At 43.0% G+C, this 25353-nt stretch overlaps 1 protein-coding gene across 3 annotated transcripts in view; it reads right to left on the bottom strand.

Moving 5' to 3' along the window:
- The window catches only part of ap2b1 (adaptor related protein complex 2 subunit beta 1), an 83066-nt gene that overhangs the window by 19187 nt on the left and 38526 nt on the right, over positions 1-25353 (bottom strand). For all 3 annotated transcript variants that reach the window (XM_023968933.2, XM_023968931.2, XM_023968934.2), the window contains 2 exons: positions 20560-20705; positions 6171-6300 (listed from right to left, as the gene is read on the bottom strand). In XM_023968933.2, coding sequence (XP_023824701.1) covers positions 6171-6300; positions 20560-20705 — 276 coding nt within the window. The remainder of the gene's footprint in view (positions 1-6170; positions 6301-20559; positions 20706-25353) is intronic.

The following is a 25353-nucleotide window of genomic DNA, read 5'->3' as shown; positions in this document are numbered from 1 at the left end:
GAGTATTCAAGAATACCTGTGTGCTGGAGTTTATTCTTTAAACAAGCCTTGGGCAAAAAGTAAGGTGCTTAACCTGACTAGTCAGTTGCACAAGTGAATACATTCAACCGAAATGTGTCTTCTACATTTAACCCAACCCCTCTAAATCAGAGAGGTGTGAGGGGGCTGCCTTAATCAACGTCCACGTCATCGGCGCCCGGGGAGCAGTTGTTGTTGGGCAGAAAGACAGATTTTTCCACCTTGCCGGCTTGGGGATTCGAACCAGTGACCTACGGCTGTGCAATGGCATAGCCTTGTTTTGCTTATTTAGCAGACAAGAAGCTCTTATTTCCCGAGCCCTTATCACAGTCAAGACACACCTATGTTATAGTAAAAAGAAACATGATGTAATATAACAATATTTTTCAAAAAGAAAAAAGGTTGCCAGTGATGCGCATCTCGTGCCTGGAACAGTTATTCTCAGTGTTAATTTGAAACAGGGCTCAATTTGGCAAGTTGTAAGACATATTTTTCAGGGTTACAAACCAAAATATGTCTTATTTTTGATATACAGATGTTCAATTTAGTTTATTCTGCATGTTCTTTGGAATTTTCTAAATTAATTAATAATTCCACATTGAACACTGCATGGTGATGAATTACAGCCACAAAGTTTGTTTGGTGAGTAGGCCTAGGCTTAGTAATTCTGATGAAATATGCTCTGTCTTTATCAAACTAATGTTTTTGCATATTTGCAGCGTGGAACCTGTCTATGTTTAGGGTTATAGCCTAGGCTAAGCAATTCTAAATGGCACTAGCAATTCGCAAAGTACACTACATGACCAAAAGTATGTGGACACCTGCTCGTGGAACATCTCATTCCAAAATCACGGCCATTAATATGGAGTTGGTCCCCCCTTTGCTGCTATATCAGCCTCCACTCTTCTGGGAAGGCTTTCCACTAGATGTTGGAACATTGCTGCAGGGACTTGCTTCCATTCAGCCACAAGAGCATTAATGAGGTCAGGCACTGATGTTGGGCGATTAGGACTGGCTCGAAGTTGGTGTTCCAATTCATCCCAAAGATGTTTGATAGAGTTGAGGTCAGGCCTTTGTGCAGGCCAGTCAAGTTCTTCCACACCGATCTCAACAAACCATTTCTGTATGGACCTTGCTTTGTGCACAGGGGCATTGTCATGCTGAAACAGGAAAGGGCCTTCCCCAAACTGTTGCCATAAAGTTGGATGCACAGAATTTTCTGGAATGTTATTGTATGCTGTTGCGTTAAGATTTCCCTTCACTGGAACTAAGGGGCCTAGCCCGAACCATGAAAAACAGCCCCAGACCATTATGCCTCCTCCACCAAACTTTACAGTTGGCACTATGCATTTGGGCAGGTAGCGTTCTCCTGGCATCCGCCAAACCCAGATTTGTCCATTGGACTGACAGATAGTGAAGCGTGATTCATCACTCTAGAGAACGCGTTACCACGGCTCCAGAGTCCAATGGTGGAAAACTGTACACCACTCCAGCCGACGCTTGGCATTGCACATGGTGATCTTAGGGTTATGTGCGGCTGCTTGGCCATGGAAACCCATTTCATGAAGCCCCCAACGAGCAGTTCTTGTGCTGATGTTGCTTCCAGAGGCAGTTTGGAACTCAATAGTGAGTGTTGCAACTGAGGACAGACGCTTTTTACGTGCTACGCACTTCAGCACTCGGCGGTCCCGCTCTGTGAGCTTGTGTGGCCTACCACTACCACACTGAGCCGTTGTTGCTCCTAGACGTTTCCACTTCACAACAACAGCACTTACAGTTGACCGGGGCAGCTCTAGCAGGGAAGATATTTGACGAACTGACTTGTTGGAATGGTGGCATCCTATTACGGTGCCACGTTGAAAGTCACTGAGCTCATTCTACTGCCAATGTTTGTTTATGGAGATTGCATGGCTGTGTGCTCAATTGTATACACCTGTCAGCAACAGGTGCGGCTGAAATAGCCGGATCCATTAATTTAAAGGGGTGTCCACATACTTTGGTATATACAGTGGGGAGAACAAGTATTTGATACACTGACGATTTTGCAGGTTTTCCTACTTACAAAGCATGTAGAGGTCTGTAATTTTTATCATAGGTACACTTCAACTGTGAGAGAAGGAATCTAAAACAAAAATCCAGAAAATCACATTGTATGATTTTTAAGTAATTAATTTGCATTTTATTGCATGACATAAGTATTTGATACATCAGAAAAGCAGAACTTAATATTTGGTACAGAAACCTTAGTTTGTAATTACAGAGATCATACGTTTCCTGTAGTTCTTGACCAGGTTTGCACACACTGCAGCAGGGATTTTGGCCCACTCCTCCATACAGACCTTCTCCAGATCCTTCAGGTTTCGGGGCTGTCGCTGGGCAATACGGACTTTCGGCTCCCTCCAAAGATTTTCTATTGGGTTCAGGTCTGGAGACTGGCTAGGCCACTCCAGGACCTTGAGATGCTTCTTACGGAGCCACTCTTAGTTGCCCTGGCTGTGTGTTTTCAGGTCGTTGTCATGCTGGAAGACCCAGCCACGACCCATCTTCAATGCTCTTACTGAGGGAAGGAGGTTGTTGGTCAAGATCTCGCGATACATGGCCCCGTCCATCCTCCCTCAATAACGGTGCAGTCGTCCTGTCCCCTTTGCAGAAAAGCATCCCCAAAGAATGATGTTTCCACCTCCATGCTTCACGGTTGGGATGGTGTTCTTGGGGTTGTACTCATCCTTCTATTCCTCCAAACACGGCGAGTGGAGTTTAGAGCAAAAAGCTCTATTTTTGTCTCATCAGACACATGACCTTCTCCCTTCCTCCTCTGGATCATCCAGATGGTCATTTGGCAAACTTCAGACGGGCTGGACATGCGCTGGCTTGAGCAGGGGGACCTTGCGTGCGCTGCAGGATTTTAATCCATGACGGCGTAGTGTGTTACTAATGGTTTTCTTTGAGACTGTGGTCCAGCTCTCTTCAGGTCATTGACCAGGTCCTGCCGTGTAGTTCTGGGCTGATCCCTCACATTCCTCATGATCATTGATGCCCCACGAGGTGAGATCTTGCATGGAGCCCCAGACCGAGGGTGATTGACCGTCATCTTGAACTTCTTCCATTTTCTAATAATTGTGCCAACAGTTGTTGCCTCTTCACCAAGCTGCTTGCCTATTGTCCTGTAGCCCATCCCAGCCTTGTACAGGTCTACAATTTATCCCTGATGTCCTTACACAGCTCTCTGGTCTTGGCCATTGTGGAGAGGTTGGAGTCTGTTTGATTGAGTGTGTGGACAGGTGTCTTTTATACAGGTAACGAGTTCAAACAGGTGCAGTTAATACAGGTAATGAGTGGAAAACAGGAGGGCTTCTTAAAGAAAAACTAACAGGTCTGTGAGAGCCGGAATTCTTACTGGTTGGTAGGTGATCAAATACTTATGTCATGCAATAAAATGCTAATTAATTACTTAAAAATCATACAATGTGATTTTCTGGATTTTTGTTTTAGATTCCGTCTCTCACACGTTGAAGTGTACCTATGATAAAAATGACAGACCTCTACATGCTTTGTAAGTAGGAAAACCTGCAAAATCGGCAGTGTATCAAATACTTGTTCTCCCCACTGTATATTGTAGCTTAAGCGGAAATAGACGGGACGCATTTATTACAAAACTGCAGCTCGTTTTGGTGGAACATATTTTCCTACTTCAATCAACCAGTCCATTTTGAATTTGTGATAAAACTGTCAATTTGGCAAGGAATGTAGCTTGTGTATCCCATCGGTTTGATAAGTTTTAATAGGCATTTTATTTCTGTAGGCCTAATGGGAGCTTGTGTGCGCACTCAGCACGCGTGTGTGGAGGGAGCAGTCGGAACACAATTGAGTGAATGAGACACTGAGGGGAAAGGGAATTTAGGGAGAAGAACGGTGTGATGCTTGGCTTGGTTTCTTTTTTGTTGTGCCCCGCAAATGCACATGTACAAATGGAACACTGGAGTCAAAGCCAATTAACGTCATCTTCAAGACAAAATTTAACTTGCCTGTTCGGGCAATCACAAAACACATTCCACCAAATAGTTTTACAGTATTTGAAAAAAATGTGATCTCTGGTTAAAGATCGAACTTTGCCGTTTGCTCGAGTACTCATGCCCATCCCTAAACCTGACTAGCTTTGATTACTGTGTCAACAGGAACATTATAAAGGTGAGAGAAAGCCCAAAGATCATGAACTGCCTAGCTATATGCCTTATACTCAACACCACGTGGTATCTTTTGTAATGAAATCTTTTTGAAAAAGGCCCTGCAGTGAAAACGTCCAACAATAAAAAATATTTTGGATCAACTTTTGCACAAGCCTTCCTCTTTCTAATTTATCTCTTTTATCATGAGAAGCCAAGCATTCAGGTAAGACTGACTAATTATGATATATTTTGAACAGGTAGGTTGCTCATGCCTAGAATGCTTTATGTAACCAGAAGGTACAGTATATTAGTAGGCTTTATGTAAAGATTACATTGAGAATAGTTTGATGGGTGAGAATGCTATCAAGTGCTTGTCAAATTGTGAATGAGAGACTGATAAAGTGTGTGCAACCTGCGCAACAAACAGAGCACTTTCATTATACTTTTTTCAAATCATCATTAGAGTCGCATCATGCAGCTTTAGAATGTATGTGAAATCAAAACATATAGCTTAAGGTTTGTATTACAACTAAAGTTGCATTAATAAATGATGCATATAGGAAGGCCAGTTTCAAATGATCACTTTGTTAACCACTAACACAGAATAGCCTCATGTGCCGCACTCCCTCAGAAATCGTTTGGGGAAAATATCCTTTCTATTTTATTCAGCTATGTTCAACTGTATTCTTCTCACTATAAAATAATGCCACAGGAATTATATTCAAATCTTGTCTGCTAAATGAACTAGTGTAGCCCACAGCCATATAGCATTACCATATCAGGGCCAAACATAAGGACGACTCAGAATATGCTATTCTGTTCTTCTGAAATAGGCTACATTTTCTTCATATCATAACGCTTCTTTAGACCTGCTTAAAATAAATAATGGCTTTATTGCGATGGTGTAGGCTATATTACATGGATTTATTACTTTTTAAATAATGTAGATATTCCAAAGGTCCGCATCATTGGCTTGTAGGCTATGCGTGGAAGCCTGGAGATGCTAAACGTGAGTTAATTAACGATAAATTACAGTGAAACCGGCAGTTATTTGCATGACAGTTACCAGCTGACAAAATGTTATGGCCGCCACAGCCCTAGGTACATACAGTGCAGTCGGGAAGTATTCAGACCCCTTGACTTTTGCCACATTTTGTTATGTTACAGACTTATTCTAAAATTGATTAAAAAACAATCCTCAAATCTACACACAATACCTCATAATGACAAAGCAGAACAGGTCTTTAGAAATGTTTGCAAATGTATTACAAAATAAACAGACCCTCAGACCCTTTACTCAGTACTTTGTTGAAGCACCTTTGGCAGCGATTACAGCCTCGAGTCTTCTTGGGTATGACGCTACAAGCTTGGCACACCTGTACTTGGGGAGTTTATCCCATTCTTCTCTGCAGATCCTCCCAAGCTCTGTCAGATTGGACGGGGAGCATCGCTGCACAGCTATTTTCAGGTCTCTCCAGAGATGTTCGATCGGGTTCAAGTCCAAGCTCTGGCTGGGCCACTCAAGGACATTCAGAGACTTGTCGCGAAGCAACTCCTGCGTTGTCTTGGCTGTGTGCTTAGGGTTGTTGTCCTGTTGGAAGGTGAAACTTCGCCCCAGTCTGAGGTCCTGAGCGCTCTGGAGCAGGTTCTCTTTGTACTTTGCTTCGTTCATCTTTCCCTCAATCCATGCTTCACCGTAGGGATGGTGCCAGGTTTCCTCCAGACGTGATGCTTGGCATTCAGGCCAGAGTTCAATCTCGGTTTCATCACACAAGAGAATCTTGTTTCTGTTTTTTATTTTTTATAAATGTGCAAAAAAAAATGTACAACTTCTTTTCACTTTGTTGTTATGGGGTATTGTGTGTAGATTGATGAGGGGTAAAAAAATATTTTATCAATTTTAGAAAAAGGCTGTAATGTAACAAAAGGGGAAGGAAAAGGGGAAGGAATCTGACTACTTTCCAAATGCACTGTATATGAGTTTACCTGTAGGTTGTTCAGTGGGTCCATCTTCATGACTGGCCCAATGGTGTTGAGAGGCAGGGAAACTTCAATACTCTGGCTGGGCATCAGTGGAGTGTGGATGGGCAGAGGGGTGGTGGGGATCACTCCGAAACTAGACAGAAAGACAATACCATTATTTTTTTTAAATGTTAACATTTATTTAAAGCTGCAATATGTAACTTTTTGGGCTACCTGACCAAATTCACATAGAAATGTGTGTTATAGATCTATCATTCTAATTGAAAGCAAGTCTAAGAAGTGGTAGGTCTGTTCTGTGTGCGCTATATTTCTATGCTTCCCATTCTTAAGTTTTGTTTTGGAGTCTTTTACTTTCGGTTTTGTACACCAGCTTCAAACAGCTGAAAATACAATATTTTTGGTTATGGAAAATATATTATACAGTGGTTTAGATGGTACAATGATTCTCTACACTCCCCTTGCTTGTTTTGCCACAAACTGAAATGAGGCAAACTATTTCAATTTTAGCAACCAGGAAACGGCGTAGCGATTTCTGCATTGTGAATCTTTAACTAGGCAAGTCAATTAAGAACAAATTATTATTTACAATGACGGCCTACCAAGAGGGAAAAGTCCTCCTGTGGGGACAGGGGCTAGAATAACAAATTTAAAAGTAGGAGACAACATACCGGTTCATACACATTTTGTCAGATAGAATTTCATGACTTTTAACCACATTTCCATGACCAGCAATTGGTGGCGTCTCTATGTACGTATAAAATATATGCGTAGTGTGGTATCGACACTGGGAGGCTGCTCTCTGATCCCATGTACCATCTCCTGTCATTGAGCAATGCACTTAACCCCCCACAAAGTAGAACACCTGCTAGGCAACTGTATGAAACACATGTGGTCAGCCCTCAGTGTGGAGAGCTACTGGGTGTTCAGGCTCTTGATCAAGCCCTTTAATAATGTCTGGTTGAGCAGTTCATTTCTAAACTGTGATTTGTTAGAGGGGGACAGGAATAAAAACTTGCACAACCATAAGCTCTCCTGGAGGATTGACCACCCTTCATGTAAAACATTGCAACATTACAACCAAATAAGTTTTATCCCTTTTCAAATAATTTGCTCATTCAATATATCAAAGATCAAATGGCTATGGTAGGATACAAATCTTTGTTTTTTTATTCAGCTGACGCAAGCCCACAAATATTCAGGAAATGTAACTTTCTAGTTTAGTCATATTTATTGTAACTACCTTAGAAGTGTTACCTTTGCAGGCTGACTATTATCTATTGTGTTAGAATGTCCCATACATTGGATTCTCAAATCAACTGGAAGTATCTATAAAACAAGTTTTGAAGCCACATAATCCAAAAGAAAGGCTACATTTAAATTAATGTTCACGATTCACAAATTATTATTTTGATTCACATGATTCAAATCACTGCGATTGAACCGAATTCCAACTAATACAATGGTGAAGTGAATCGTTCGTTTTGCCAAAAATAATCAATTCAATGAATCACATGAATTGATCCAAAAAATAATAAAAATAATTGTATGACCTTAACCGCGAATGTCGGTTGAAAGTTTTCTGGAACATACGAAAACATTAATACATGTCAATAATAGCTAAACAGTTAACTACAGGGTACAATATACATAGCCTTCGGAAAGTATTCAGACCCTTCACCTTTTCCACATTTGTTACGTTACAGCCTTATTCTAAAATGGATTTTATTTTTTTTATCCTCAGCAATCTACACACAATACCCCATAAGGAAAGCAAAAACAGGTTTTTTGAAATTTTTACAAATGTATTAAAAATAAAGAACTGAAATACCTTATTTACATAAGTATTCAGACCCTTTGCTATGAGACTCGAAATTGAGCTCAGGTGCATCCTGTTTCCATTGATCATACTTGAGATGTTTCTTCAACTTAATTGTTCACCTGTGGAAAATTAAATTGATTGGACATGATTTGGAAAGGCACACACCTGTCTATATAAGGTCCCACAGTTGACAGTGCATGTCAGAGCAAAAACCAAGCCATGAGGTTGATGGAATTGTCCGTAGAGCTCCGAGACAGGATTGTGTCGAGGCACAGATCTGGGGAAGGGTACCAACATTTTTTGCAGCATTGAAGGTCCCCAAGAACACAGTGGCCTCCATCATTCTTAAATGGAAGAAGTTTGGAACCGATAGTTACCGGAGTTGTAACTCCAGTTCTATGTGTGGAACTGGAGTTACCATAGGGGAGCTCTGCTCCAAGTGGTTTATCCCGCTGCCTAGGCAGCGAATAGCCTGAGAACAAATGATGCACACACCCGCAGCCAATGGGAGCACAGGTGTCCCTATATAAGGGGACGCTTCCCCTCACTCAGCCTCCCGAAAATTATCTTCGGCAGGGCCTTAAGTCCTATGAGGCTCCGCTCCACTCATTGAACTGGAGTTACAACTCCGGTAACTATCGTTCTATATCGTGGAGCTCCGCCCCATAGGGGAGCTATACTCCTAGTGGTTTAAGGCGGAGTGCAACGCTCAAATGTACTCCATGCCGAGCCCAACTCTTCCCACATAGTGATAAGGTCGGGCCCAGCTATGGCTTCGACCAAGACCTTCAGTACTGTAACACAGTGTGTCACAATATACTGTGGCCTCGATACAATCCGTCACACCTAGTCCGAAGGCAAAGCCAGAGACTAGTAGGCAGATAACCAGAATATGATCCATACTAATCTGAACCTGCAGATAGATGGTCCTCACTATTCTGATATAATCACCGATCAACAATGGAATGACACATAGTGTCACTGTACATTGTGTATTCGGTAATCCATCACACTCAATCAATGGATTCCAAAGATTGATGGGTAGACCTCAAGATTGCTATTTTTACCTATGTAATACTAGTTACACAAGCTATTTCCCCCACCCCTCCGCTTCAACACAGTCATAGAATAGTGGGCAGGTCAAATACACGACTTCTACAATACTGAACCCTCAGCAAGGAGTCACGTCACATAATCACTCTTACCTGATGGAAACCAGTCCATTAGTCCTGCATTCCCCCCTTGAGTATGTGCATCAACATGTTCTCTACTGTACTGATATTAATCAGACAGGATTCAAGACCTATATGTCTCTCTCATAAGAAAAGTGACAAGGACCTGAAAGGAACCATGCCCCTCATTCCTGCATCCATTTTTCTTAACTCAAGTCCTTCTCTCAGTACAGACTGAACCAGAACATTCAAAGACATATCAAGCAAATAGAAGTGGATTAAAGGAGACGGTGTTGACCAAGACACAGCTGCACAAATATCCTCGACTCCTGTTCCTCTGAAGAGAGCAGTAGAGGCCGCTACTCCCCGAGTGGAGTCGGCTTTCACCCCCTGAGGCAATGGGCGCCCTACAGCCTCATATGCCGTCTCAATGCCTACACACAGCCAATGAGACAGGCACTGTTTGGATAGCGTTCCACCGAGTGTATTCGCACCGTGACACAAACAGCTGGGGTCCTGACCTAATCGATGCCGTACGCTCCACGTAACACGCCAAAGCGCGTACTGGGCACAGGCAATGCAGCCTTTCCTCTCTCCTCTCCCCATGGGGAGGGGGAGAAAAAGCCCAGAGCTCTACGATCTGTATGAACTCTTAATAACCTTAGGTATAAAAGCCGGGTTAGGACGTAACACCGCTCTGCTAAAGTTGCCTTTAATGGCAAGGCAGTCGGGTCTTGTCGAAAGAGCACACAAGTCACTGACACGCTTAGCAGTAGTCAGAGCGAGCAAAAGCGGCATCTTTAAAGACAGCATTTTGAGGAGGATTTGATTCAATGGCTCGAACGATGAATCACACAACGCGTTGACTACCAAAGTTAAATCCCACTGGGGCAGCGTGGTTCTAGGCCTAGGCCTCCGCATTCCCGATAGAAACCGTTTCACTAGGGGATGGTTAAAGGCAGTGTCTCTGCCAAAACCCTCATGACAGGCAAAAATCGCCACAGCAAACACTTTAATAGTGGTCGCCGCTGAGCGCTGCTTTTCAAACAAGTACTGCAGACACGAGAGAACACTCAACCTGACAGAACACGGGGTCCACATTTTCTGTGACACACCATTGTGAAAACATGTTCCATTTACTGGCATACACCCTGGAAGTGGAACTGGCACGCGAGCCCTGTATGGTTGCGATCACAGACAACCCACGGCGCTCTAACCTGTCCCTCTCAGAAGCCAAGCCATCAGAGGATTGCCCCCCCGCCTGTGACAACGCTCCCCACTGATATGGAATGGGCCAAGGTGGTGACACCAACATTTGGGTCATCTCTGCAAACCATGCAGCCCCTGGGCGATTGAGAGCTATCAATATGATTGACAGCCGCCTGATCTCACCCGAGCTAATAGTGGGAGAATCTGTGAAACTGGAATGTAAGCGGACACTATGCCCATTGGGGTTTTCCAATCGTCCAGATTTGTTTTGAGCAAAAGGGGAATCACCAACAATCGGGTCTAGTCGTAGTTGTGGAAACCTTTGCTGTATCCTGCGCATGTGCAGTAGTCCCAGCGGAACCACGGAGTGGGCAGACGACATGAGACCCAAAAGTGTCATGACCGAATGCGCCGTCACCGTGTAATTCGGACGAAACCTTCGAAGGGCTAGCAAAAGGGCGGCCCGTCGAGGTTCCGAAATTCAAGCCTTCATAGTCACAGTGTCTAGCTGTATTCCCAGGTAGACAATCCAATGACTGGGCCAGGACGCGCTCTTTTCCCAATTCACAGCGAACCCCAGACGTGTGAGATGTATCACTGTCTGTGTTGTGTGTGAGATCGCCAGCTCTGCTGACTCTGCTGACGTGGCGAGAACCAGTAGGTCGTCAAGGTAGGCAAAAATTGTTATTCCCTGACGACGCAGCAGTTCCATTGCCGCCTCCACGCATTTGGAACACGTTCGAGGTTCCAGGGCGTRCCCGAATGGCATCCTCGTGAATTCGTACGCCACCTCGTGAAAAGCGAAACGCAGAAAATTCCTGTGACGCGGATGCACCAGCACATGAAAGTAGGCATCCTTCAGGTCTATGCCCACACAAAAGTCTCTCTTCTGGACACATTCCAGTAGATGTTTTGTTGTTAGCATTCGGAAGGGCTGTTTGGCTACGCTCTCGTTGGCCATGGTTCTACCTGCACATATAGCCGACGCCTGCGTAAGATGGAAATCCTCTGTGAGACGGGATAGAGAGGCTGCTAGGAGGGCAATGTTGTTAGCTGCTGCTACAGCGTGGGATCCCAAAACAAAGGACTTCTTAGCCAGCTGTGCTGTGAGTCAGTCCTTTGCTGATGGCAGGGTGGCCTTTTTAGAGGAGGGCCAGGAACTTGAACCCGGAACGAGGTATGCAGCCATGGCGCCCTCGAGGTTTGGGATTCCCTTTGTTATTCCCTGCTGTCTACCGTCCACCCTGGTGAATGGGAGATAAGCTTTGGCCGGCGTGCGCGCCGCCAAAGGTGACTCCCATGAGCCCTCCACATATTTATGGAGAGAGGGCATGGCAGGAGCCAGAGGCTCCACCGCCCTCCTCCGTCGAGAATAAGGACCACCCACCATCATGTCCAACTCTGGAACAGAGGCGATGGGAGGTAGCTCTCCAGCCTAGTGGCAACTCTCTCAATGAGCCCTGGGAAGTCAGCTAGGCATTGAGGGGGGATCTGAGAGGCCACTCCTAGCATGCTGTGGTCCTAGACACACGAAACATAGGTGGTGTGAGTCCTCAGCAGCCATAACGGAGTAGCGACACTGAGCTCTTAAAAGAGCTTTTGGGTTCGGTGGGAAAACCGGTGTGCTCATTTTATGAAAAAAAATGGACAACGTCAAGGCTCGGAAATTGGGAGGCTGAGTGAGGGGAAGAGTCCCGTTATATAGGGACACCTGTGCTCCCATTGGCTGCAGGTGTGTGCATAATTTTTTTTTCAGGCTACTCGCTGCCTAGGCAGCAGGGTAAACCACTAGGAGCAGAGCTCCACGATATAGAACACCAAGACTCTTCTTAGAGCTTGCCGCCAGGCCAAACTGAGCAATCGGGGGAGAACGGCCTTGGTCAGGGAGGTGACCAAGACCCCGATGGTAACTCTGACAGAGCTCTAGAGTTCCTCTGTGGAGATGGGAGAAACTTTCAGAAGGACAACCATCTCTGCAGCACTCCACCAATCAGACCTTTATGATAGAGTGGCTAGATGGAAGCCACTCCTCAGTAAAAGGCACATGTAAGCAATGTACAGAGAGACCCTTGATGAAAACCTGCACCAGAGTGCTCAGGACCTCAGACTGGGGTGAAGGTTCACCTTCCAACAGGACAACAACACTAAGCACACAGCCAAGACAACGAAAGACAACAAAGTCTCTGAATGTCCTTGAGTGGCCAACCCGATCGAATATCTCTGGGGAGACCTGAAAATAGCTGTGCAGCAACGCTCCCCATCTAACCTGACAGAGCTTGAGAGGATCTGCAGAGAAGAATGGGAGAAACTCCCAAATACAGGTGTGCCAAGCTTGTAGCGTCATACCCAAGAAGACTCGAGGCTGTAATTGCTGCCAACGGTGCTTCAACAAAGTACTGAGTAAAGGGTCTGAATATGTTTTTTTTGGGGGGGGGGGCAAAATATCTAAAAACCTGTTTTTGCTCTGTCATTATGAGGTACTGTGTGTTGATTGATGAGGGGGAAAAAACAATTTAATCAATTTTAGAATAAGGCTGTAAACTTACAAAATGTGGCATACCTGCTGATGCAATGTTCGACTGTCTCTCTGTCCTTGAGCAACGGCCCACTCGTCTTGCACTATGCAGGTGATGTGCGCAAACACAGATGCACTAGTGACATTCCGATCATGGCTGATATGCTGATTTATATTTGATTGATAAAATATTTAACTGTGGCTAAATCAATTATTAAATGAATGTCCATGACTTTTCGAAAACTTTTCAGATTTTATGATTTAAAAAAACCTTTACAGGCCTGGAAAAAAACATTTAAAAATGCCATGAGTTGTAGTCCTTTCCACTCACAGCCTGTCATCCCGTATACAGCTTGAAAGTTGCAGATTTTGTCATTAATAAGAACTTAAATTGGAACGTAGTGGCTGTACAGTAACACGCTATACATGTCAGAGCTCAGGTTCTCTACTTAACAGCGCTGTTTCTGTTTTGACTGACAGCCGTTAAACTTGAGCACTGCGCGACAAGAAGATGCCCCCATCCCTACCGCTAATTGGGTACCATTTGCATATTTCTTGTTGTCCGAGTGAGAAAAATGCTGTAAATCGAGAGGAGTTGATGTGTTATGAAAGATCAGATTTTGAGGATTATAATCAATTCTGCTTTGATGTCATACAAGCAAACCACATACCCGAGTCCAAATGTGCACATTTCCTTCCATATTTGAAAACTCATGTAATTTACAGTATCACCGTTCATGATCGCTATGTTTGATCCACAGTTACAAGGAGGACATGCTGGGTTGTCCTGAACAGAACGAGCCTATGTTTTTCGTATTGTGAAGAACATTTGCTGTGGAACACGCATTTGAATGCAGTCATGATTCCCTTCTCGGCACATCAAAATTACAACCGTTTGTCTGAAGTGCCTTTTGAAAGTCTAACACTGTAAGATCGTATTTTATAACTTTGCTAGCCATACTAGCAATAGAACAAACATTCAAATGATGCCCACCTGACCAGAACGTGATTTATAATGGAACATATTTGGACACAATTACAAAAAGCTTTGGGGTTTTGTATGAGAGCAACAATTTGCTCTAAAATAAGAAATGCCGCATACTGACCGGGCACAGAGTAGACCTGGTGGAATAAAGATAGTCAGCTGGAACTGTAATGGCTTAGGTAATGTCGTGAAAAGAGCTAAGGTTTTTCTCATCTTAAATCACTGGGCGCTGACATAGTGCTTCTTCAAGAAACTCATATTAAACGCTCGGTTCAGGCCAAACTACGAGTCGGTTGGATCAGTCAGATATACCAGTCTAATTTTGATGCAAAGCGAGAGGGGTAGCAATCCTGATAAGGAAAAATATTCCTTTTGTTTACTCATCCTCGATTTCAGATCCTAATGGTCAGTATATTATCGTGGCTGGTACACTGAATTAGAACTCAATAACCTTGGTCAATTTATTCGGACCCAACTTCGATGATCCACTATTTTTTCAAAGAGTATTTAAGGCCATACCAAATATCTTGGATACAAGTGTTATTGCTGGAGGTGACTTTATCTGAAAGAGGATCTAACGTACAGTTAAACAGCTATCAAGGTCACTTCAACAATCAAATGCCAGTGTCTGTCTAAATACATTGATGACAAACCTTAACATTGTCGATATTTGGAGACTGACGCACCCAACAGATAGGGATTATTCTTTATTTTCGTCAGTTCATAAGTCATATTCCAGAATATACTATTTTTTGTTGGTCTACAAACTAATTTCAGCAGCTGCGTCGGTTACCTATCACCCTATTCTAATTACGGACCACTCTCCACTGTCCATGGCGCTGAAATTCGACAATATGTTTACAGGTCGGCGACCGTGGCGCTTCAAATCAAATCAAATTTTATTTGTCACATACACATGGTTAGCATATGTTAATGCGAGTGTAGCGATGTGCTTGTGCTTCTGGTTCCGACAGTGCAGTAATATCTAACAAGTAATCTAACAATTCCCCAACTACTAACTAATACACAAAACCTAATAGGGGTGCATGAGAATATGTACATATAAATATATGGATGAGCGATGGCTGAGCGGCATAGGCAAGGTGCAATTGATGGTATAAAATACAGTATATACATATGATATGAGTAATATAAGATATGTAAACATTATTTAAAGTGGCATTGTTTAAAGTGACTAGTGATTCATTTGTTAAAGTGGCCAATGATTGGGTCTCCATGTAAGCAGCAGCCTCTCTGAGTTAGTGATTGCTGTTTAGCAGTCTGATGGCCTCGAGATAGAAGCTGTTCTTCAGTCTCTCGGTCCCAGCTTTGATGCACCTGTACTGACCTCGACCTCCCCTGCTTAGACGCATACTTGTTAAAAGATTTGACTTTTTGTCAGTATTTGCAGGAGCAGATTGCCTGGTGCACAACTGAGCAAGTGGACAAGTACATTAGAGTGTCTAGTTTGAGAAACAGACGCCTCACAAGTCCTCAACTGGCAGCTTCATTAAATAGTACCCGCAAAACACCAGTCTCAACGTCAACATTGAAGAGGCGACTCCGGGATGCTGGCCTTCTAGGCAGAGTTCCTCTGTCCAGTGTCTATGTTCTTTTGCCCATCTTAATCTTTTCTTTTTATTGGCCAGTCTGAGATATGGCTTTTTCTTTGCAACTCTAGCTAGAAGGCCAGTCTCCCGGAGTCGCCTCTTCACTGTTGACGTTGAGACTGGCTACTTGCAGCCCCAATGTATCATGATCATAAAGTTGAGGCAGTGGTAATTGCTCTTGACGCAGAGAAGGCGCTTGATCAGATTGAGTGGAAGTATATGATGACGGTTCTGGAGCATTTCGGGTTTGGAAAGTAATTTATTAATTGGATAAGAATTATTTATGCACACCCAATGGCGTCCGTGGTAACCAATCAGGAGATGTCGCAGGCATTCCGCCTGTTCAAGGGTTGCCGACATGGGTGCCCTATTTCGCCTGCTCTCTTCGCTATAGCCATGGAACCCCTTGCTACTCTCATTCGTGCACATGCTGATATAGCTCCGGTTAAAATAAAAGACACGCAGCACAAAATGTCCCTATATGCAGACGATGTTCTTTTGTTTTATCCAAGCCTAAAACTTCTAGTCCCCCTTACTTAACTTGATAAATACATTTGGCTACTTCTCTGGCTACAAGAAAAACTGGCAAAAAAGCGAATTGATGCCCATATCATGGCCTGTGGATATGCAATTTCTGCAATCTATCCTATTTAGAACAGTGAAGGACAAGTTCACAAGCCTTGGCATTGTAGTGACAAGAAAACTTGATCAGCTATTGAAAACAAATTGAGATATGAAAATTTATCAGCTTAAACAAAATATTGATTTTTGGAAAAATCTGCCTCTCTCCTTGGTTGGCCGTATAAACGCTATTAAAATGGTTGTGCTACCCAGGTTTCTTTACCTCTTCCAATGTCTACCCAATTTAATACCACAAAGCTATTTTAAGAAACTGGATTCAATAGTAATTCCATTCTTATGAGAACAAGGCAGCCAGAATTTCAAAGAAGCATTTATGCAAGTACAAGATAGAGAGGGACTTCCTCACTTTAAACTGTATTATTGGGCTGCTAATCTAAACATTGTGTCTTTCTGGAGGGAAAGTTTACCTTGGATGCAACAGAATGATATGCCTTCATGGCTTTTGATTGAGCAGGCCTCCTGTCAACGTTCCTTACTGTTATGTATTTTATGTATAATAACTAAATGATGTATACATTTAAAGTAATGATAGGACTATATCTAACAGAATGCTACCCTGTCTCTGTATAATGATGAAGAATGTTTGTCCATAAGAAAAGAGGAACTGTGGCAGACAACTTGTGACCACTGTGGCACTGATAACAGGGAAGGAAGTCTCCCCACCCAGGGAGGGGAGAAACCTTGGGCTTGTAGTAGATTGTATAACAGGTGGCAGGCAATGTATGAGAAGACTTGTGAACTATATTGTCATTGTCTGAGAGGAGGAGGGACATTTATGACGAAATGAAAGGTATATAAACCAATGTACAGGAAATGATAAGCAGAGCTCTCGTAAATAAACATGCTGACTATGGTAGACTGGCCTCTGTCTGTTTCATTTCAACAAGAACCTTACAAATTCTTGGTAACAGACCGAGTAGTTTAATTGAAGTTCAGTTTATGAACATTGAGAACATAATTCTCTTAACACTTACTCCCTGTACTTGTTAATAGTCCTGCATTGGATGATATGGTGCTTTCACAGTGGAGGGAGAAGGGGCTCACAACAGTTGGTAACATATACAGTGGGGCAAAAAAGTATTTAGTCAGCCACCAATTGTGCAAGTTCTCACACTTAAAAAGATGAGAGAGGCCTGTCATTTTCATCATAGGTACACTTCAACTATGACAGACAAAATGAGAGAAAAAAATCCATAAAATCACATTGTAGGATTTTTAATGAATTTATTTGCAAATTATGGTGGAAAATAAGTATTTGGTCAATAACAAAAGTTTATCTCAATACTTTGTTATATACCTTTGTTGGCAATGAAGAGGTCAAACGTTTTCTGTAAGTCTTCACCAAGGTTTTCACCACACTGTTGCTGGTATTTTGGCCCATTCCTCCATGCAGATCTCCTCTAGAGCAGTGATGTTTTGGGGCTGTTGCTGGGCAACACGGACTATCAACTCCCTCCAAAGATTTTCTATGGGTTGAGATCTGGAGACTGGCTAGGCCACTCCAGGACCTTGAAATGCTCTTATGAAGCCACTCCTTCGTTGCCCGGGCGGTGTGTTTGGGATCATTGATGCTGAAAGACCCAGCCACGTTTCATCTTCAATGCCCTTGCTGATGGAAGGAGGTTTCACTCAAAATCTCACGATACATGGCCCCATTCATTCTTTCCTTTACAGGATCAGTCGTCCTGGTCCCTTTGCAGAAAAACAGCCCCAAAGCATGATGTTTCCACCCCCATGCTTCACAGTAGGTATGGTGTTCTTTGGATGCAACTCAGCATTCTTTGTACTCCAACAGACGAGATTGAGTTTTTACCAAAAAGTTCTATTTTGGTTTCATCTGACCATATGACATTCTCCCAATCTTCTTCTGGATCATCCAAATGCTCTCTAGCAAACTTCAGACGGCCCTGGACATGTACTGGGTTAAGCAGGGGGACACGTCTGGCACTGACAGATTTGAGTCCCTGGCGGTGTAGTGTGTTACTGATGGTAGCTTTGTTACTTTGGTCCCAGCTCTCTGCAGGTCATTCACTAGGTCCCCCCGTGTGGTTCTGGGATTTTTGCTCACCGTTCTTTGATCATTTTGACCCCACGGGGTGAGATCTTGCGTGGAGCCCCAGATCGAGGGAGATTATCAGTGGTCTTGTATTGTCTTCCATTTCCTAATAATGCCTCCACAGTTGATTCCTTCAAACCAAGCTGCTTACCTATTGCAGATTCAGTCTTCCCAGCCTGGTGCAGGTCACAATTTTGTTTTCTGGTGTCCTTTGACAGCTCTTTGTCTTGGTCATAGTGGTTTGGAGTGTGACTGTTTGAGGTTGTGGACAGGTGTCTTTTATACTGATAACAAGTTCAAACAGGTGCCATTAATACAGGAACGAGTGGAGGCAGAGGAGCCTCTTAAAGAAGAAGTTACAGGTCGTGAGAGCCAGAAATCTTGCTTGTTTGTAGGTGACCAAATACTTATTTTCCACCATAATTTGCAAATAAATTCATAAAAAATCCTACAATGTGATTTCTGGATTTTCCCCCTAATTTTGTCTGTCATAGTTGAAGTGTACCTATGATGAAATTACAGGCCTCTCTCATCTTTTAAGTGGGAGAACCTGCACAAAATGGTGGGCTGACTAAATACTTTTTTGCCCCACTGTACATTGATGGTCAGTTAGCTTCATTTCAACACTTACAGGGTAAGTTGAATATGCCAACAACAAATTTTTTCAGATGCCTCCAAATCAGGAATTTTTTAAGGACACATATCCTTAAAAAAAGTATCAAAGTATCCTACATTAGATAGCCTGATCCTTGTCAAACCCCATCCCATTCAAAAGGGTCGGACTCTAGACTTCTACAGACTGTTAAAAGGTCTTGGGAGCAGGAACTTGGTTCAGAAATCTCAGATGAGGACTGGGTAGAAGCTCTCAGGAATATAAACCACAGTTCAGTGAATGCCAGATACAACCTTGTTCAGTTTAAGGTGATACACAGGTTACATTACTCAAAAGTGAAAATGCATAAATATTCCCGGACACCTCACAACTGTGTGAGAGGTTCAAGCAGGATGAGGCGACGTTGACCCACTTATTTTGGACATGTCCTAAGTTACATGCTTACTGGGCTCTTATTTTTGATTACTTATCTAAAGCCTTTGATAGAGTTATAGCCCCAGACCCATTGATCGCTCTGTTTGGTACAGTTGATGGGAATAACCAGGAAGGGAAGGCTGTCTCTCTTTGCACTCTATTAGCCAAAAGACTCATATTGCAATTGTGGAAATTGGAGACTGTACCTACCTTTGAAATGTGGTTACGGGATTTAGGGAATGTAATACATATGGAAAAGATTCGATACAATACCTCCAATAGAAGTCCAATGTTTTACAAAATATGGCAGCCGATACTGGATAAATGGTCTAGTCCCGCTTCATAACTGGGTTGATGATCAGCTGCTACTCAGTGCTGTACTCCACTCAATATTTATTTTTGGCTTAACTACACTGCTTGTAATGACTATATGATGTCTTCTTATACATGTACCACATAATAGGATTTCGTTTTATTTTTTGTATGTGTGAGTTAAGTTTTGTCCTCGAAATTTGCCATCCCATTCAACAGTACAATGAATGTCAATGTTTGTATCGGTCTTTTTAAAATGTATTTTTATTGGAAAATAATAAACATATTATTTAAAAAAAGAACAGTGCCCAGATTGGAGAGGTGTTTGGCCACTTGAGACACCAGTTAGACCTCTCACACAAACCCTTGTAATAGTTTATTCCTATCTTGCACCTATTCCAAAATGTATATTAATATTCTTATTATGTTACTGAATGTATCCAGAGTATTTTCAGGTTTTGCTATTGAAAAATGCAGAAAAAAAGTACAGTAAATGCAAAATGCACATGATATCAACAGTGTAACATTTGGATTTAGTCTTGTCAAGTGAACTGTTGTGTCCTCACCTTTGGTCTAATAATTTCCCTATAATTGCCAGTGTTCTCTTTCAATTGCTACCATGGTCACGCGTATGCTTTTTAGAATTCTTCTGTTAGAAACGTTTCAATTTGGCCAAATCCATACAGGCCAATTTCCACAAGTGTAAAGGATTAATAAGTGCTTCAGGTGAATGGAGCTAAATTTACAATCTGCTCTGAATGGCCATGGTTATAATGAATGGAGAGTCACGGTAAGCTTAGAGCAACTAAATACAAGGTTGGTGTGAACAAAAAGCAGAGAGACATTTTTACAGTGAGGCCACAGAAGACTTAACTGCTAGTACAGCTGAGATATTGTCTTGCTTCTTTATCCCAAGTCCCTGAGACACGCGTACACACACCCATGGAGAAGTTGGAACACAGAGTCCGCCACAGACAGTGCAGTTTAAGGGCACAATGGCAGGAGATAGCATCTATGATTTGATACCAGTCGCCCCCTCTCTCACCTGTTCTTGTTGAACTGGATAGCAAAGTCGGTCATGTGCTGCAAGGCCTTGTTGGTGAAGGTCATGTCCATGTACATTTGGCCCTGTCGGCGGGAGAATGTGCCTGAGATCTCCAGTCCTTTAGCTTTCACTGCAGGCAACCATACCTGGGAGAAGAGATAGACCTTACATAAAGAAATATGAACGTGCAAAACGATTCACCCATACCTGGGAGCAGGGTAATTTGAAAATGGCAACATGACTCACTACTATGTACGTGTCTGTGCTATGTTGCCCCTTCATTGTATTGAGTCGGACACAAAGGGAGATCGAGAATGGAGGGCATAAATTAAAATCAAATCACATGTTATTTGCCACATTCGCCGAATCCAACAGGTGTAGACCTTACCGTGAAATGCTTACTTACAAGCTTAACCAACAATGCAGTTCTAGAAATAGAGTTTAAAAAATATTTACTAAATAAACTAAAGTACAAAACAAACTAAATTACAAAACAATAAATGAGGCTAAACACAAGGGCTACCGGTACCAAGTCAATATGTGGAGGTACTGGTTAGTCGAGGTAATTTGTACATGTAGGTAGGGGTAAAGTGACTATACATAGATAATAAACAGCAAGTAGCAGCAGTGTAAAAAACAAAAGGGAGGGGTGGTCAATGTAAATTGTCCGGGTAGCCATTTGATTAATTGTTCAGCAAGCAGTCTTATGGCTTGGGGGTAGAAGCTGTTAAGGAGCCTTTTGGACCTAGACTTGGCGCTCCGGGACCGCTTGCCATGCGGTAGCAGAGAGAACAGTCTATGACTTGGGTTAATTGAGTCTTTGACAATTTTTGGGGCCTTCCTCTGACACCGCCTAGTATATACAATTGAAGTCGGAAGTTTACATACACTTATGTTGGAGTCATTAAAACTTGTTTTTCAACCACTCCACAAATGTCTTGTTAACAAACTGTAATTTTTGCAAGTTGGTTAGGACATCTACTTTGTGCATGACAAAAGTCATTTTTCCAACAATTGTTTACAGAAAGATTATTTCACTTATAATTCACTGTATCACAATTCCAGTGGGTCAGAAGTATACATACACTAAGTTGAATGTGCCTTTAAACAGCTTGGGAAATTCCAGAAAATTATGTCATGGCTTTAGAAGCTTCTGATAGGCTAATTGACATCATTTGAGTCAATTGGAGGTGTACCTGTGGCTGTATTTCAAGGCCTATTTTCAAACTCGGTGCCTCTTTGCTTGACATCATGGGAAAATCAAAAGAAATCAGCCAATACCTCAAAAAAATTGTAGAGTCCTCCACAAGTCTGGTTCATCCTTGGGAGCAATTTCCAAACGCCTGAAGGTATCACGTTCATATGTACAAACAATGTTACGCAAGAATAAACACCATGGGACCATGCAGCCGTCATACCACTCAGGAAGGAGACGCGTTCTGTCTCCTAGAGATGCGAAAAGTGAAAATCAATCCCAGAACAACAGCAAAGGACCTTGTGAATATTCTGGAGAAAACAGGACCATAGGTATCTACAGTGGGGCAAAAAAGTATTTAGTCAGCCACCAATTGTGCAAGWTCTCCCACTTAAAAAGATGAGAGAGGCCTGTAATTTTCATCATAGGTACACTTCAACTATGACAGACAAAATGAGGGGAAAAAAGTCCAGAAATCACATTGTAGGATTTTTTATGAATTTATTTGCAAATTATGGCGTGGAAAATAAGTAATTGGTCACCTACAAACAAGCAGATTTCTGGCTCTCACAGACTGTAAACTTCTTCTTTTAAGAGGCTCCTCTGTCCTCCACTCGTTACCTGTATTAATGGCACCTGTTTGAACTTGTTATCAGTATAAAAGACACCTGTCCACAACCTCAAACAGTCACACTTCCAAACTCCACTTATGGCCAAGACCAAAGAGCTGTCAAAGGACACCAGAAACAAAATTGTGACCAGCACCAGGCTGGGAAGACTGAATCTGCAATAGGTAAGCAGCTTGGTTTGAAAAATCAACTGTGGGAGCAATATATAGGAAATGGAAGACATACAAGACCACTGATAATCTCCCTCGATCTGGGGGCTCCACGCAAAGATCTCACCCCGTGGGGTCAAAATGATCACAAGAACGGTGAGCAAAAATCCCAGAACCACACGGGGGGACCTAGTGAATGACCTGCAGAGAGCTGGGACCAAAGTAACAAAGCCTACCATCAGTAACACACTACGCCGCCAGGGACTCAAATCCTGCAGGGCAAGACGTGTCCCCCCGCTTAAGCCAGTACATGTCCAGGCCCGTCTGGAAGTTTGCTAGAGAGCATTTGGATGATCCAGAAGAGATTGAGAGAATGTCATATGGTCAGATGAAACCAAAATAGAACTTTTTGGTAAAAACTCAACTCGTCGTGTTTGGAGGACAAAGAATGCGGAGTTGCATCCAAAGAACACCATACCTACTGTGAAGCATGGGGGTGGAAACATCATGCTTTGGCTGTTTTCTCTGCAAAGGGACCCAGACGACTGACGTCTGTAAAGGAAAGAACGAAATGGGCCATGTATCGTGAGTATTTGAGTTGAAAAACCTCCTTCCATCAGCAAGGGCATTGAAGATGAAACGTGGCTGGGTCTTTCAGCATGACAATGATCCCAAACACACCGCCCGGCGCAACGAAAGGAGTGGCTTTGTAAGAAGCATTTCAAGGTGCCTGGAGTGGCCTAGCCAGTCTCCAGATCTCAACCCCATAGAAAATCTTTGGAGGGAGTTGGAAGTCCATGTTGCCCAGCAACAGCCCCAAAATTTTCACTGCTCTTAGGAGATCTGCATGAGGATTGCGGCCAAAATACCAGCAACAGTGTGTGAAAACCTTGTGAAGACTTACAGAAAATGTTTGACCTCTGTCATTGCCAACAAAGGGTATATAACAAAGTATTGAGAAACTTTTGTTATTGACCAAATACTTATTTTCCACCATAATTTGCAAATAAATTCATTAAAAATCCTACAATGTGATTTTATGGATTTTTTTCTAATTTTGTCTGTCATAGTTGAAGTGTACCTATGACGAAATTATACAGGCCTCTCTCATCTTTTAAGTGGGAGAACTTGCACAATTGGTGGCTGACTAAATACTTTTTTGCCCCACTGTATATCCACAGTAAAACGAGTCCTATATCGACACAACCCGAAAGGCCGCTCAGCAAGGAAGAAGCCACTGCTCCCAAAACCGCAACAAAAAAAAGGCAGACTACGGTTTGCAACTGCACATGGGAAGAAAGATCTGACTTTTTGGAGAAAGGTCCTCTGTCTGATGAAACAAAAATGGCCATAAAGACCATCATTATGTTTGGAGGAAAAAAGTGGAGGCTTGCAAGCCGAAGAACACCACCCCAACCGTGAAGCACAGGGGTGGCAGCATCATGTTGTGGGGGTGCTTTGCTGCACGAGGGACTGGTGCACTTCACAAAATAGATGCATCATGAGGTATGAAAATTATGTGGATATATTGAAGCAACATCTCAAAGACATCAGTCAGGAAGTTAAAGCTTGGTCTGCAAATGGGTCTTCCAAATGGACAATACCCCAAGCATACTTCCAAAGTTGTGGCAAAAATGGCTTAAGGACAACAAAGTCAAGGTATTGGAGTGGCCAACACAAAAGCCCTGACCTCAATCCTATAGAAAATGTGTGGGAGATACTGAAAAAGCGTGTGCGATCAAGAGAACCTACAAAACCTGACTCAGTTACACCAGCTCTGTCAGGAGGAATGGGCCAAAATTCACCCAACTTATTGTGGGAAGCTTGTGAAAGGCTACCCAAAACATTTGACCAAAGTTAAACATTTTAAAGGCAATGCTACCAAATACTAATTGAGTGTATGTAAACTTCTGACCCCCTGGGAATGTGATGAAAGAAATAAAAGCTGAAATAAATCATTCTCTCTACTATTATTCTGACATTTCACATTCTTAAAATGAAGTGGTGATCCTAACTGACCTAAGACAGGGAATTCTTACTAGGATTAAATGTCAGGAATTGTGAAAAACTGAGTTTAAATGTATTTGCCTAAGGTGTATGTAAACTGCTGACTTCAACTGTAGGTCCTGGATGGCAGGAAGCTTGGCTCCAGTGATGTATTGGGCCGTACGCACTACCCTCTGTAGCGCCTTACGGTTGGATGCAGAGCAGTTGCCATACCAGGCGGTGAGGCAACCGATTAGGATGCTCTCGATGGTGTAGCTGTTGAACTTTTTGAGGATCTGGTGACCCATGCCAAATCTCCTGAGGGGGAAAAAGTGTTGTTGTGCCCTCTTCACGACCGACTTGGTGTGTTTGGAACATGATAGTTTGTTGGTGATGTGGACACCAAGGAACTTGAAACTCTCGACCCGCTCCACTACAGCACCGTCGATGTTAATGGGAGCCTGTTCGGCCCTCCTTTTCCTATAGTCCACGATCATCTCCTTTGTCTTGCTCACATTGAGGGAGAGGTTGTTGTCTTGGGACCACACTGCCAGGTCTCTGACCTCCTCCCTATAGGCTGTCTCATCATTGTTGGTGATCAGGCCTACCACTGTTGTATTGTCAGCAAACTTAATGATGGTGTTGGAGTCGTGCTTGGCCACGCAGTCGTCGGTGAACAGGGAGTACAGGAGGGGCCCCGGTGTTGAGGATCAGCATGGCAGATGTGTTGCTGCCTACGCTTACCACCTGGGGGCGGCCCGTCAGGAAGTCCAGGATCCAGTTGCAGAGGGAGGTGTTTAGTCCCAGTGTCCTTAGCTTAGTGATGAGCTTTGTG

Source organism: Salvelinus sp. IW2-2015, linkage group LG23 (assembly GCF_002910315.2).
Source record: "Salvelinus sp. IW2-2015 linkage group LG23, ASM291031v2, whole genome shotgun sequence".
In the NCBI taxonomy this organism is placed as follows: Eukaryota; Metazoa; Chordata; class Actinopteri; order Salmoniformes; family Salmonidae; genus Salvelinus; species Salvelinus sp. IW2-2015.
Note: the sequence above shows the minus strand (reverse complement) of the source record. Positions and strands in the feature narration are given on the sequence as shown.